Raw genomic sequence first — 13,424 nt, 5'->3', positions numbered from 1 at the left:
TGTTGTTTTTTGTTGTTAGGTGCCGTCGAGTCGGTTCTGACCCATAGCGACCTCATGCACAACAGAACAAAACACTGCCCGGTCCTGCGCCATCCTTACGATCATTGTTATGCTTGAGCTCATTGTTGCAGCCACTGTGTCAATACACCTCATTGAGGGACTTCCTCTTTTCCACTGACCCTGTACTCTGCCAAGCATGATGTCCTTCTCCAGAGACTGATCCCTCCTGACAACATGTCCAAAGTATGTAAGATGCAGTCTCGCCATCCTTGCCTCTAAGGAACATTCTGGCCACACTTCTAAGACAGATCTGTTCGTTCTTTTGGCAGTCCATGGTATATTCAATATTCTTCCCCAACACCACAACTCAAAGGCGTCCACTCTTCTTCAGTCTTCCTTATTCACTGTCCAGCTTTCACATGCATATGATGTGACTGAAAATACCATGGCTTGTGTCCAGCGCACCTTAGTCTTCAGGGTGACATCTTTGCTCTTTAACACTTTTAAGAGGCCCTTTGCTGCAGATTTACCCAATGCAATGCGTCTTTTGATTTCTGGACTGCTGCTTCCGTGGCTGTTGATTGTGGATCCAAGTAAAATGAAATCCTTGACAACTTCAATCTTTTCTCCATTTATCATGATGTTGTTCATTGGTCCAGTTGTGAGGATTTTTGCTTTCTTTATGTTGAAGTGTAATCCATACTGAAGGCTGTGGTCTTTGATCTTCATTAGTTAAGTGCTGCCAGTCCTCTTCACTTTCATGAAGCAAGGTTATGTCATCTGCATAATGCAGGTTGTTAATGAGTCTTCCTCCAATACTGATGCCCCGTTCTTCATACAGTCCAGCTTCTCATATTATCTGTTCAGCATACAGATTGAATAGGTATGGTGAAAGAATACAACCCTGACGCATACCTTTCGTGGCTTTAAACCAATCAGTATCCCCTTGTTCTATCCGAACACCTGCCTCTTGATCTATGTAAAGGTTCCTCATGACCACAATTAAGTGTTCTGGAATTCCTATTCTTTGCAGTGTTATCCATAGTTATGATCCACACAGTCGAATGCCTTTGCATAGTCAATAGGACACAGGTAAACATCCTTTTGGTATCCTCTGCTTTCAGCCAGGATCCATATGACATCAGCAATGATATCCCTGGTTCCACGTCCTCTTCTGAAACTGGCCTGAATTTCTGGCAGTTCCCTGTCAATATACTGCTGCAGTCATTTTTGAATGATCTTCAGCAAAATTTTGCTTGCCTGTGATATTAATGATATTGTTCTATAATTTCTACATTCGGTTGGGTCACCTTTCTTGGGAATAGGCGTAAATATGGATCTCTTCCAGTCAATTGGCCAGGAAGCTGTCTTCCGTATTTCTTGGCATAGACGAGTGAGCACCTCCAGCACTGCACCCGTTTGTTGAAACATCTCAATTGATATTCCATCAATTCCTGGAGCCTTGTTTTTCGCCAATGCCTTCAGAGCAGCTTGGACTTCTTCCTTCAGTATCATCGGTTCCTGATCATATGCCACCTCTTGAAATGGTTGAATACTGAGTAATTCTTTTTGGTATAATGGCTCTGTGTATTCCTTCCATCTTCTTTTGATGCTTCCTGCGTCGTTTAACATTTTCCCCATGGAATCCTTCACTATTGCAACTCGAGGCTTGAATTTTTTATTCAGTTCTTTCAGCTTGATAAACGCCAAGCATGTTCTTCCCTTTTGGTTTTCCATCTCCAGCTCTTTGTGCATGTCATTAAAATACTTCACTTTGTCTTCTCAAGAGGCCCTTTGAAATCTTCTGTTCAGTTCTTTTACTTCATCAATTCTTCCTTTTGCTTTAGCTGCTCGACGCTCAAGAGCAAGTTTCAGAGTCTCCTCTGACATCCATCTCGGTCTTTTCTTTCTTTCCTGTCTTTTCAGTGACCGCTTGCTTTCTTCATAGATGATGTCCTTGAGGTCATTCCACAACTCGTCTGGTCTTCAGTCACTAGTGTTCAATGCGTCAAATCTATTCTTCAGATGGTCTCTAAATTCAGGTGGGATATACTCAAGGTCATATTTTGGCTCTGTTGGACTTGCTCTGATTTTCTTCAGTTTCAGCTTGAACTTGCATATGAGCAATTGATGGTCTGTTCCACAGTCGGCCCCTGGCCTTATTCTGACTGATGATATTGAGCTTTTCCATCGTCTCTTTCCACAGATGTAGTCAATTTGATTTCTGTGTGTTCCATCTGGGGAGGTCCATGTGTACAGTCACCCTTTATGTTGGTGAAAGAAGGTATTTGCAATGAAGAAGTCATTGGTCTTGCAAAATTCTATCATTTGGTCTCTAGCATTGTTTCTATCACCAAGGCCATATTTTCCAACTACTGGTCCTTCTTCATTTCCAATTTTTGCATTTGAATTGCCAGTAATTATCAATGCATCTTGAATGCATTTTCAATCAATTTCAGACTGCAGCAGCTGATAAAAATCTTCTATTTCTTCATCGTTGACCCTAGTGGTTGGTGCGTAAATTTGAATAATAGTCGTATTAACTGGTCTTCCTTGTGGCGTATGGATATTATCCTATCACTGACAGCGTTGTACTTCAGGATAGATGTTGAAACGTTCTTTTTGACAATGAATGCAGCACCATTCCTCTTCAAGTTGTCATTCCCAGCATAGTAGACTATAATATGTTTGTCCGATTCAAAATGGCCAGTTCCAGTCCATTTCAGCTCACTAATGCCTGGGATATTGATGTTTATGCATTCCATTTCACTTTTGATGACTTCCAATTTTCCTAGATTCATACATCGTACATCCCAGGTACCAATTATTAATGGATGTTTGCAGCTGTTTCTTCTCATTTTGAGTCATGCCACATCAGCAAATGAAGGTCCTGAAAGCTTTACTCCATCCACTTCATTAAGGTCTACTCTACTTTGAGGAGGCAGCTCTTCCCCAGTCATCTTTTGAGTGGCTTCCAACCTGGGGGTGCTCATCTTCCAGCACTATATCAGACAATGTTCTGCTGCTATTCATAAGGTTTTCGCTGGCTAATGGTTTTCAGAAGTAGACTGCCGGGTCCTTCTTCCTAGTCTGTCTTAGTCTGGAGGCTCAGCTGAAACCTGTCCTCCATGTGTGACTGTGCTGGTATCTGAATACCAGTGGCATAGCTTCCAGCATCACAGCAACACACAAGCCTCCACAGTAAGACAAACTGACAGACACATCGGGGGGAAGAGATCCATATTTATGCCTATTCCCAAGAAAGGTGATCCAACCAAATGCTAAATTATCAAACAATATAATTAATATCACACACAAGTAAAATTTTGCTGAAGATAATTCAAAAGTGGCTGCAGCAGTATATCAACAGGAAGTGCCAGCAATTCAGGCCAAATTCAGAAGAGGATGTGGAACCAGGGATGTCATTGCTGATCTCAGATGGATCCTGGCTGAAAGCAGAGAATACCAGAAGGAGGTTTACCTGTGTTTTATTGACTACGTAAAGGCATTCGACTGTGTGGGTCATAACAAATTATGGATAACATTGTGAAGAATGGGAATTCCAGAACACTTAATTGTGCTCATGAGGAATCTATACCTAGATCAAGAGGCAGTTGTTCAGACAGAACAAGAGGATACTGATTGGTTTAAACTCAGGAAAGGTGTGTGTCAGGGTTGTATCCTTTCACCATACCTATTTAATCTGTATGGTGAGCAAATAATCTGAGAAGCTGGACTATATAAAGAACAGGGCATCAGGATTGGAGGAAGACTCATTAACAACCTGTGATATTCAGATGATACAACCTTGCTTGCTGAAAGTGAAGAGGACTTGAAGCACTTGCTGATGAAGATCAAAGATCACAGCCTTCAGTACAGATTACACCTCAACGTAAAGAAAACAAAAATGCTCACAACTGGACCAATAAGCAACATCATGATAAATAGCAAAAAGACTAAAGTTGTCAAGGACTTCATTTTACATGGATCCACAATCAACACCCATAGAAGCAGCAGTCATGATATCAAAAGACACATTGCATTGGGCAAAACTGTTGCAAAGGTCCTCTTTAAAGTGCTGAAAAGCAAGGATGTCACCTTGAAGACTAAGATGCACCTGATCCAGGTCATGGTATTTTCAATTGCATCATAGGCATGTAAAAGCTGGACAGTGAATAAGGAAGACTGAAGAACTGATGCCTTTGAATTCTGGTGTTGGCGAAGAATATTGAATATACCATGGACTGCCAAAAGAAGAAACAAATCTGTCTTGGAAGAAGCACAACCCAAATGGTCCTTGGAAGGAAGGATGGCAAGACTCTGTCTTACATACTTTAAACACGTTGTCAGGAGGGATCAGTCCCTTGAGAAGGACATCACGCTTGGCAAAGTGCAGGGTCAGTGGAAAAGAGGAAGGCCCTCAACGAGGTGTACTGACACAGTGGCTGCAACAATGGGCTCAAGCATAACAACAATTGTGGGCTTAGCGCACGACCGGCCAGTGTTTCGTTTTGTTGTGCATAGGGTCTCTATGAGTCGGAACTGACTCGACAGATCCTAACAACAACAACAAGGTCAAGAAGGGGAAAATGTTGACATGTCATGGATTTGGTAACCAATGTCACAAAACAATATGTGTATTAATTGTTTAATGGGAAGTTAGTTTGCTCAGTAAACCTTTATCTAAAGTACAATTAAAAAAAAAAAAACAACAAACATGAGAAGATGGGGGGCAGGGAAACTAGAGTACTGCAAAGAGAACAAACTGAACACAAAGAGAATGTTGACACATTGTGATAGATGTAACTAATATCGCTGAAAAATTTGTGTGGAAATTGTCAAATGGGAAGTTAACTACGTAAACTTTCACCAAAAACTCAATTAAAAAATTTTTTTTGTAGCAGGGGCTAAGGAACGCTAAGTATCGTTTGTAAGTGAGTGAAACAATCTGGAGTTTTGGGCGCAATCTAGAAGGGAGGGGGTAAAGGCAGAGATGGGAGGAGAGAGAAGAGGTAAAGCTAGTGGACTTCCATGATGTGACCCTTCCCCAAGAGTCCCAATCTCTAATGGAATTCTAAACTTAGAAAATGCTTGGTGTGACAGAATTTCTTGTGGCAGCTGAAGAAGGTGCTGAGTTCAGTGGTAGGGCTAATGGGAACAAAACAGAGAAGGCTTGTACAGACCACAGTACCTCAAGCAAGAGATAGATCATGAGAGTGTAAATCCCAGGAATTGGGAACAATTGTGTGGAGGGTTTTAACTTTCCCATTCTGCGGAATTGGCAAGACTTGCAGTCATATAGTTCTTTGAGGGTCAGGCAGGCCCCAACTGGTACTTGGCTTACACATATAGCGTTCTCCTAACTTATCTGAGCCCCTTTAGTTCATCCTCCGCTCTACTCAGTGTTCTTTCTGAAGGGTGAATAGGATGTCATTCTGCTGCTTTAAATTCTTTTTTGTCCACAGTCCAAATCCCTTAGCCTGGCATCCCAACACCCTTCATGATCTGGCCTGTCCACCTTACCAGCCTCATCTCCTCCCCACACAGGGAACTACATCAAATGTTTCACTGTTCCCTAAAGTATTAAGCCTTGCCTTCCATCTGAATAATCTTCCCTTTCTCTTCACTTAATAAACACCTACTTATGCTTCAAGACCAAATTCAAGTATCATCTGTCTTCCCCTCCCCTCCAAAGCGTTAACCATCTCACCTGTGTTCCTCCAGCACCTTGTTCATAGGGGAGTTTCTCTTCCTCTGAGTGGGTAGCAGGAAGGACCATGCCTCATTCACTTCTGGGCCCTCCCCTGGTCTCCTACAGCTAGTACCCTGAGTGCAAATGTAATGACAACTGTACTGTAACTCTCAGTTTACATGCCAATCTCCTGTACTCAGAGAATACATGGGCCATGTCTTCTTCATGTCAGTATTATGAGGGAGAAAGGAGAGAGGGAGGGAAGAGAAATGAAAGGAAGTTAAAAAAAAAAAAAAGGAAGTCAAGTGAGTGAATAAATCAACTAGTCAGGAAGGACTCTAAACCCTAGACCAACACAGAAACCCTTGCCTATGAACTTGGTCAAAAAAGGGCAAGTAAAATTGGCCAGCGTGTCATGTCCCAGAGTAAAGCAGGTGCCTAATACACTGGTCCTGGGTCTGACTGGCAGCAGAAGTCACAGCAGTTGTCACTAAGGTTCCAGGACTGGAAGGATAATGACACCAAGCTCTCATGAGAGGGGGCCAGCAGACAGGCTTGGCAGTGGGCATAATGAAAAGAACTTGGCCTTGGCATCAGACACACCTGATTTGAATCCCAACTCTGCCATTTGGACAGGTCATCTAAACTCTCAAGATTTTACCTTGAAAATGGGGATATTACCTTGCAGGATAGTTATGGAGATCAGAGTTAATGCATATACAATAACGGGTACCCAGTAGGTGATATATGGTGATTTTTATTATTGATATTAGGTGCCAATTCACAGGCCCAAGTTTGGGTGACTATATGTTTAAAATATTTTATGTGGATATTTTCAAGAAGCAGGAAAGTGTGTATGAAATAAAAGTGCTTTGTCATGGATTGAATCACATCCCTCCAAAAATGTGTATATCAATTGGGCTGGGCCATGATTCCCAGTATTGTGTGATTTTCCTATACGTTGTAAATCCTGCCTCTACGATGTTAATGAGGGAGGATGGGCAGCAGTTGTGTTAGTAAGGCAGGACTCAGCCTACATGGTTGGATTGTATCTTGAGGCAATCTCTTGAGATATAAAAGAGAGAAATGAGAGACGCGGACCTCATACCACCAAGAAAGCAGCACTGGGGGCAGAGCCCATCCTTTGGACCCAGGGTCCCTGCACCTGAGAAGCTCGTCAACCAGGGGAAGATTGAGGGCAAGGGCCTTCTTCCAGAGCCGACAGAGAGAGAAAGCCTTCCCCTGGAGCTGACGTCCTAAATATGAACTTGTAACCTACTAAACTGAGAGAATAAATTTCTCTTTGTTAAAGCCATTCATTTGTGGTATTTCTTTTACAGCAGCACTGGAAGACTAAGACATGCTTTCTAAAGTGCCATACACATGTAAGGGGAGTCTTTTTTTTTTATAGTTGAGCAAGGACAGGCTTTGGATTTGGACAGGAGTGGGTTCAGTTCCTGGCTCTGTCATTTACTTGCTAGGTAATCTTGGGCGGGTCACTTTCCCTCTGTCAGCCTGGTTCCCCATCTGTCAAATGGGGATAATTCTTACTTCACAGTGTTGTGAGAATTCAATAAGATGATGAGTATAAATCTCTGGCATATCCCTTCCTGGGCAGGTGTCATGGATTGAATTGTGTCCCCCAAAATATGTGTCAAGTTGGTTAGGCCATGATTCCCAGTATTGTGGGGCTGTCCTCCATTTTGTGATTGAGCAGAGATAGTGGCTTCATACCACCAAGAAAGCAGTGCCAAGAGCAGCACACATCCTTTGGACCCAAGGTTCCTACATGGAAAAGCTCCTAGTCCAGAGGAAGGCTGATAACAAGAACTTTCTTCCAGAGCCAACAGAGAAAGCCCTCCCCTGGAACTGACAACCTGAATTTGGACTTCTAGCCTACTAGACTGTGAACGAATAAACTTGTTTGTTGAAGCCACCATCCACTTGTAGTATTTCTCTTATAGCAGCACTAGATGACTAAGACAGCAGGCAAGGTCCCATCTGATAGGTCATGGGTGCTGTTAGTTCCAAGCCTGGTACCAAAGCTACAAAAGGGCTCCCCATTCTGGAAGAGCAGTGCCAAAGGTTGGCAGAGGGTTACAGTGGGGTCTTTCATATTTGCTGGAGGAATACTGCACTTCCATTTGGGAAGCATTCTGAAATCTGCCACATGAAGCCAGGCCAGAGTCTGGGGCACAGGAAACCATCATGATCCCTGCCAAGCTGCTCCAGCCTTGGGGACTGAATTATTGACACTAAGGAAGAGACTTTCACTATGGGTCTTAAGATATCTCTCATCTTCTCCCACTCCTCACTGTCTCCCTGGCACTGCCATTTTTCCTATGCATAGAGTAAGAACTCAATCAATCAAAATGAAATTGAAATGGTTCTGATGCCCACAGACCTAATGGCTCAGGTCCCTATCAGGAGGCCACCTGGCTCCCATCTAAAGAGAATCATGCAGTCCCAGGCCAGCTCCCCATTGGCTCATCCTTCAGAAGCCAGCAAGGTGGATGTAGTGAAAAGAGCATCAGCTCAGAGTCAGGGAGGCCTGAGTTTGAATTCTGGCTCCACCACACAGCTGCCGTGTGAACTTCACAGCAAATACCTCCAACTTTCCTCACTTCCGCTTCTTCGTCTAACTCCTTTGAGGGTTGATGGGAAAAATTAAATATCATGAATGCAAACGGTAGGATTTATGTCACATAGTAGGTGTTCAATTAGTTTCTTTCCTTTCCCTCTTTCTTTTCAAAGGCCCCAGAGACTCAGCCTGCTTTCCTTTGCTTTTCAGAGCAGCCACCCCATTCTGTCTTTCTTGGAGTTTGACTCCCACCCAGAGTGGCTGCAGTGGGACAGTCTACCCAGCTCCCAATTTCTTAGATGCCCCCAAATAAGTACACAAGTCCTTTTCATTGAGGGGTTTTACTGCTAATCTCAAAGGAAACAGACACAGGTTGAGATGGGGAGGAAAAAGTAGCAAACACAGGGGAGCATGAAAGTCCCTGGCTCCCTGAGGTCTTACCTTTAATTCCTAAGGCAGGACCTCAAATCTTTTCTCCAGATCAAGGAGGCCCCTTCCAATGGGAAGGCCCTTCCTCCCAGCCCAGAGACCTTGAAGCAAAGTTGAGGGCACAGCAGGTGGGAGCTAGTAGCCACTGTAGTGTGTGCCCTAATCTCAAGCGGTTCACATATAATTTGGAGGACCTTTAGACAGTGACTCCCATCTGAGAGGTATTGCCTCAAAGGCCAGGGGGCTGTTGCCTTAATGACATGAGCATATTCTGAGCCTGCCCTATTTCTTTTTCATCCCGAGGAGGTCAGGCTAAGAGTGGGTCCTTCCTCTGACATTCTAAGCCAAGAAACTGGCCTGGAAAGAGGGAAAGATTTTTACTCAGAGTCTCCTCTCAGGACTTCATGGAGATTTGGGCTTCAGAGGCAACAGGAAACTACTCTCCAAAGTGGGATGTAGGGCTTGAGGTCAAGGGGAGAAGCAGCAGATCCTAAAGATCTTCCTGTACTAGGCTGAGGGTCTTTCACTCTGTCTATCTAAATGGGTCTCTCCTTCAGCTGGAATCTTTCCCAGTCTGCTCTCCCATGTGAGTTTTCTGGTGTCGGATGAGATTTGAGCTCCGGGAAAAGTGTTTCCCACACAGAGTGCACCTGTAGGGCTTCTCCCCTCTGTGAGTCCTCTGATGTGCCCCAAAGTTAGAGATATCACTGAAGGTCCGCCCACACTCAGTGCACTCATAAGGCCTCTCACCCGTGTGGGTGCGGTGGTGTACGCCAAAGCTGGAACTGTTGCTGAAGCTCTTGCCACACTCACAGCAGATGTAAGGCGCTGGCTCGAGGTGGGTCCGGTGATGCACAGCTAGTGTGGCGCTCTGGCTGAAGCTCTTGCCACAGATGTCACAGCGGTATGGCCGCTTGCCCAGGTGATCTTGCTGATGAGTGGTGAGGTCGGAGCGCCGCCGGAAGCTCTCCTGACATTTGGGACATTTGTAGTGCTTCTCTTCCAGGTGGATCCGCTCGTGCCTGATACGGTTGGAACTTCTGGAGAAGCTCTTGCCACATTCAGAACACTTGTAAGGCTTCTCTCCAGTGTGGATTCTCTGGTGTGTTCTCAGATTGGACGTATTATTGAATGTTTTGCCACACTGGACACATACAAAGGGCTTCTCGTCCACCTCAGGCCTTGGATGAGCAATGGGGCCCCCTGACTCTCCAGATGGAGTGACTTTCCCCCATGGCTTTTTTGGGTGGGTTCCTTGTGGCCTCTCATACTGGCTCTCCTGCTTGTACTCTTTCTCCCCATCTGAGTCATCCACTCTCCAAGGCTTACCCAGTTCCCCTTCCTCAGGCAGGTGCTGTTCTGGATTCTGCTCCTTCTCACTGCCCATCTCTGAACCCTGAGAATGAATAGAAATGGCCAACACCTTTACTTTTGGGGTCAAACCAGACATAGGGAATTGTTTGTTCCGGTTAAAGAGGTTTTAAAAAACCTCAGTTAACTGCAATGCTTGGATAGAATGCCTTTACTTACAAACTTTCAAGTGACAAACTTTCACAGGTATTTAGCTACCCACCAGTGCAAAACAACAACAAAAGGCACTGGCCTTGTACACCATCAACAAATGATATTTGTGCAATTTGAATAATGTTACTTTCCTTAATACCACTAATCAATGACAATCTAAATCTAGACCCTAACTCATATGCAAGTAAAGGAGCTTCTAGTTATGACGTTCCAACGACTCCATCGTACATCGAAATCCTTTTTTTTCTATTCATTATTACTGCCTTTAATTATCAGTAACTTTATAAATCTGATCTTTGAACATCTGTAAGTGAACAGCTGAGAATGAAAACATTGTATGTAGTATGTATTACTAACGATGGGATGTTAAAAAAAAAAAAAGATGGTCGTAAGGGCAATTTGTGGTAACTTGAACCCATCATAAGTCAGGGGCTACCTGTACTGGGATGAGTTCAACTTTTCTGCCTAGCTACATATTAACTGAAACTCCCTTTATGTTTAATTTAAAAAAAAAAAATCCTCTTTAGAAATATCCACCCATATGGCCGTTTTCAAATGAACATAACGGAACCTCTAACACTCAAGGCTCTCCTAGTTGTTTACAAGGCTTTGCTTTGAACCCTCTTAAGTGTTCCACCACCACACCCCTTCTCAGACTGCCCCATAATCTAGCAATTAAAAAGGTTACTTCTGGCACAGCTGGGGCCTCCAAACCCTACTCCAGGGCTTGGGCTGATGTCTGTTCTGATTGGTCAGTGCCCACTCTCACATACTCAAACACAGCCACACGCACATACATAGACACTACATATACACATTTTCACATAACACACACTGTACACAGCCACACATACACAGCCACACACATATACACATCACACACACTCTAATACCAGCCATACACACACCAAACATATACACTGTGTGCACACATACACACCAGACACACAGCCACATACAATATCATAACACAGCCCTCTCACACACATAACCACATATACAGCTATACACTCACACGCCACACGTAAGTCACATAAACACCAACACTTTCACACCACACACAGCCACACATTCACATACCGCATACACACAGACACAGATACAATACACTCTCCCCTCCCACATACACACAGCTACATACACCCTGTGCCCAACACATCAGTAAATGCTTACTAAGCTGCACAGACTTCTTTTGTTTCCTAGAGCCAAGGACAGGGAAAAAGATTTAGGATTGTGGTACCCATCTTCAAAAAATTTAGGGTCTGGTGCAGTGAGATAGGCCACGAACTCCAGAAACTTGTAGAGTGTAGAAAGTTAAGATCCAGGGGGACGGGTACTGTGCCTTAGTCTTAGTGACCTTTGTGCCCGCTCTTCAGTGCCTAGCACACTATACAGACACCAGTAATAACAGTTAACATTTTTTTAAGCTTATACCAAGCGCTAGGCCCTAGACTAAGCACTACATATGAATCATCTCATTTCATTTTCATAACTATCATCCTTATTTTAGAGATGAGGAAACTGAGGTTCAGAAAAATTAAGTTACTTGCCCAAGGACACACAGCAGGTAGCTGGCAGAACTGGGACCTATACCCATTACTCCAAAGCCAGTGCTTTTAACTACTACACTAGTATTGGAGGGAGGGAGGCAGGGAAGAAAGAAAAGAGGGAGGCAGGGAGGAAGGAAGGAAAGACAGTGGAACAGGAGTCCAGATGGCATGGGCATATCTTCTTGAAGAGATCAGGGGTGGGCAGCTCCATGGAGGAAGTGGTATTTAAGCTGGGATTTGCAGGATGGGTGAGCAAAACTGGGACTGCAAAGATGGGGAGTCCACTATCTACTCAGAAGCCTGTGGCACCTAAAGAAAAAAGGCACTGTCATATCATGCTTCAGAGATTTGAGGGAGAAAAGACCCATCTAGCTTGTCTTCCCAGGAGGCTGGGAGGTATGGAAGGGACTGAGCAGTGGAGAAGGGGCCAGATTTAAGAAGAGCTGAGAAAATAGGGCTATAGATCAGATTATGAAGGCTGGGGATCTGGGTTAGAGGGCAGGAAATGAGACTGCAAGGGGCCAAGCTAGAAAGTGATCAGAGGGGCCAAAGTTCAGGGTCTTTAGGCCCACATCAAGGGCTTGGGGTGAGGGGGGAACAGGAGATGGACACTGCCTGGAGAGGCCAGAGGTAAGGTGTTGAAGAACAGGGAATCCTACATGGGAGCTGGATGCCGGGTCAGACAAAGAAAACCAATGGAGTCTGAGGGTCCAAGAAGATGGTCAGGGGACAGGGGCAGAGGTTATAATCAGGTGTCAGAGAACCAGGGCCCAAGAAGCTGGGCTGTGTGTCAGGGGAAGGAAATAGCCAATGGCGGAGTCCAAGGGTATGAGCATTCTAGAGGGCAAGAGCTGGGTTCAGAGATGCAGCGGGCTTGGGAGGGAATGGCGGGAGAGGAGAGGCGGGCCGCAAAGGTATGGTCAGTGGCAGGGGGACTGGCGTACTTAAAGGCCCACAGGAGAAGGGCCAGAGGGTAGAAGCCGGGAACAGCAGCTCGGCCTTGAGGGCCTGAGAGGGGGTCAAGGGTAGGCACGGAGGGGCCATAGGACCCTATTGGGTCCAGGCAGCAAAGCGACCGCCTCCAACATCTCTGTGAGAAGGCAGGGGCCATGCTTAGAATTCTCCCCAAAGTCGTGTCCGCCTCCCCCGCGCAACCTCGGGTCGAACCCAGACCCACCTCGCTCCCGCCGCTCTCTCAGGGATAGCGCCGCCTCGGTCGGCCAGGGAAGGAGCCGGAGCCGGAACCCAGGGAGGATCCGCCCTACTCCTCCAGGATTGGTTTCTGGGGCTCACTCTTCATTCCCATTGGTTGTAGTGAGCTGCCATAAAGAGAGAGGCCCGGCGAAATCGCCAATCAACTTTGGCCTCGGGTGTGGCATGCTGGGAGCTGTAGTTAAGAGAGAAGAAATTTGTAAAGTTTAGAACGGAGCAGTGGAGACTGGGCTCCCTTCAAAGGTCTTTAAATTTCCTTGAGCGCTCCGGTATTCCAGCCGAGAGTGCGGGACTACCCGCCTGGAAATTTGTAGAATATGTAAAGCTAATCTTCAAGGAATCATGAAGTCGTGGGGTTCTTCTTTACTTTGCATTGGTGACCCTTGACGGTCCTGACGTCCAGCGAAGCCTGGAGCCGCGTGCCTCACTTGAAGTT

The 13,424-nt window shown here is 45.2% G+C and overlaps 1 protein-coding gene across 1 annotated transcript; it reads right to left on the bottom strand.

Moving 5' to 3' along the window:
• Positions 1-4,722: 4,722 nt before the first annotated feature.
• ZNF691 (zinc finger protein 691) lies at positions 4,723-13,014 on the bottom strand. The gene is made up of 2 exons (XM_003415335.4): positions 12,954-13,014; positions 4,723-10,098 (listed from the first exon to the last, which is right to left on the bottom strand). The coding sequence occupies exon 2, from the start codon at positions 10,087-10,089 to the stop codon at positions 9,256-9,258; it is 834 nt and encodes a 277-aa protein (XP_003415383.2). The 5' UTR covers positions 10,090-10,098; positions 12,954-13,014; the 3' UTR covers positions 4,723-9,255.
• Positions 13,015-13,424: the final 410 nt, after the last annotated feature.

Source organism: Loxodonta africana, chromosome 3 (genome assembly GCF_030014295.1).
Source record: "Loxodonta africana isolate mLoxAfr1 chromosome 3, mLoxAfr1.hap2, whole genome shotgun sequence".
NCBI lineage: Eukaryota > Metazoa > Chordata > Mammalia > Proboscidea > Elephantidae > Loxodonta > Loxodonta africana.
This window is presented reverse-complemented; position numbering and strand designations above follow the sequence as displayed.

Bases quoted from the DNA above. Each gene is read 5' to 3' on its own strand.
- ZNF691 (XM_003415335.4), bottom strand. From the start codon at position 10,089: ATGGGCAGTGAGAAGGAGCAGAATCCAGAACAGCACCTGCCTGAGGAA.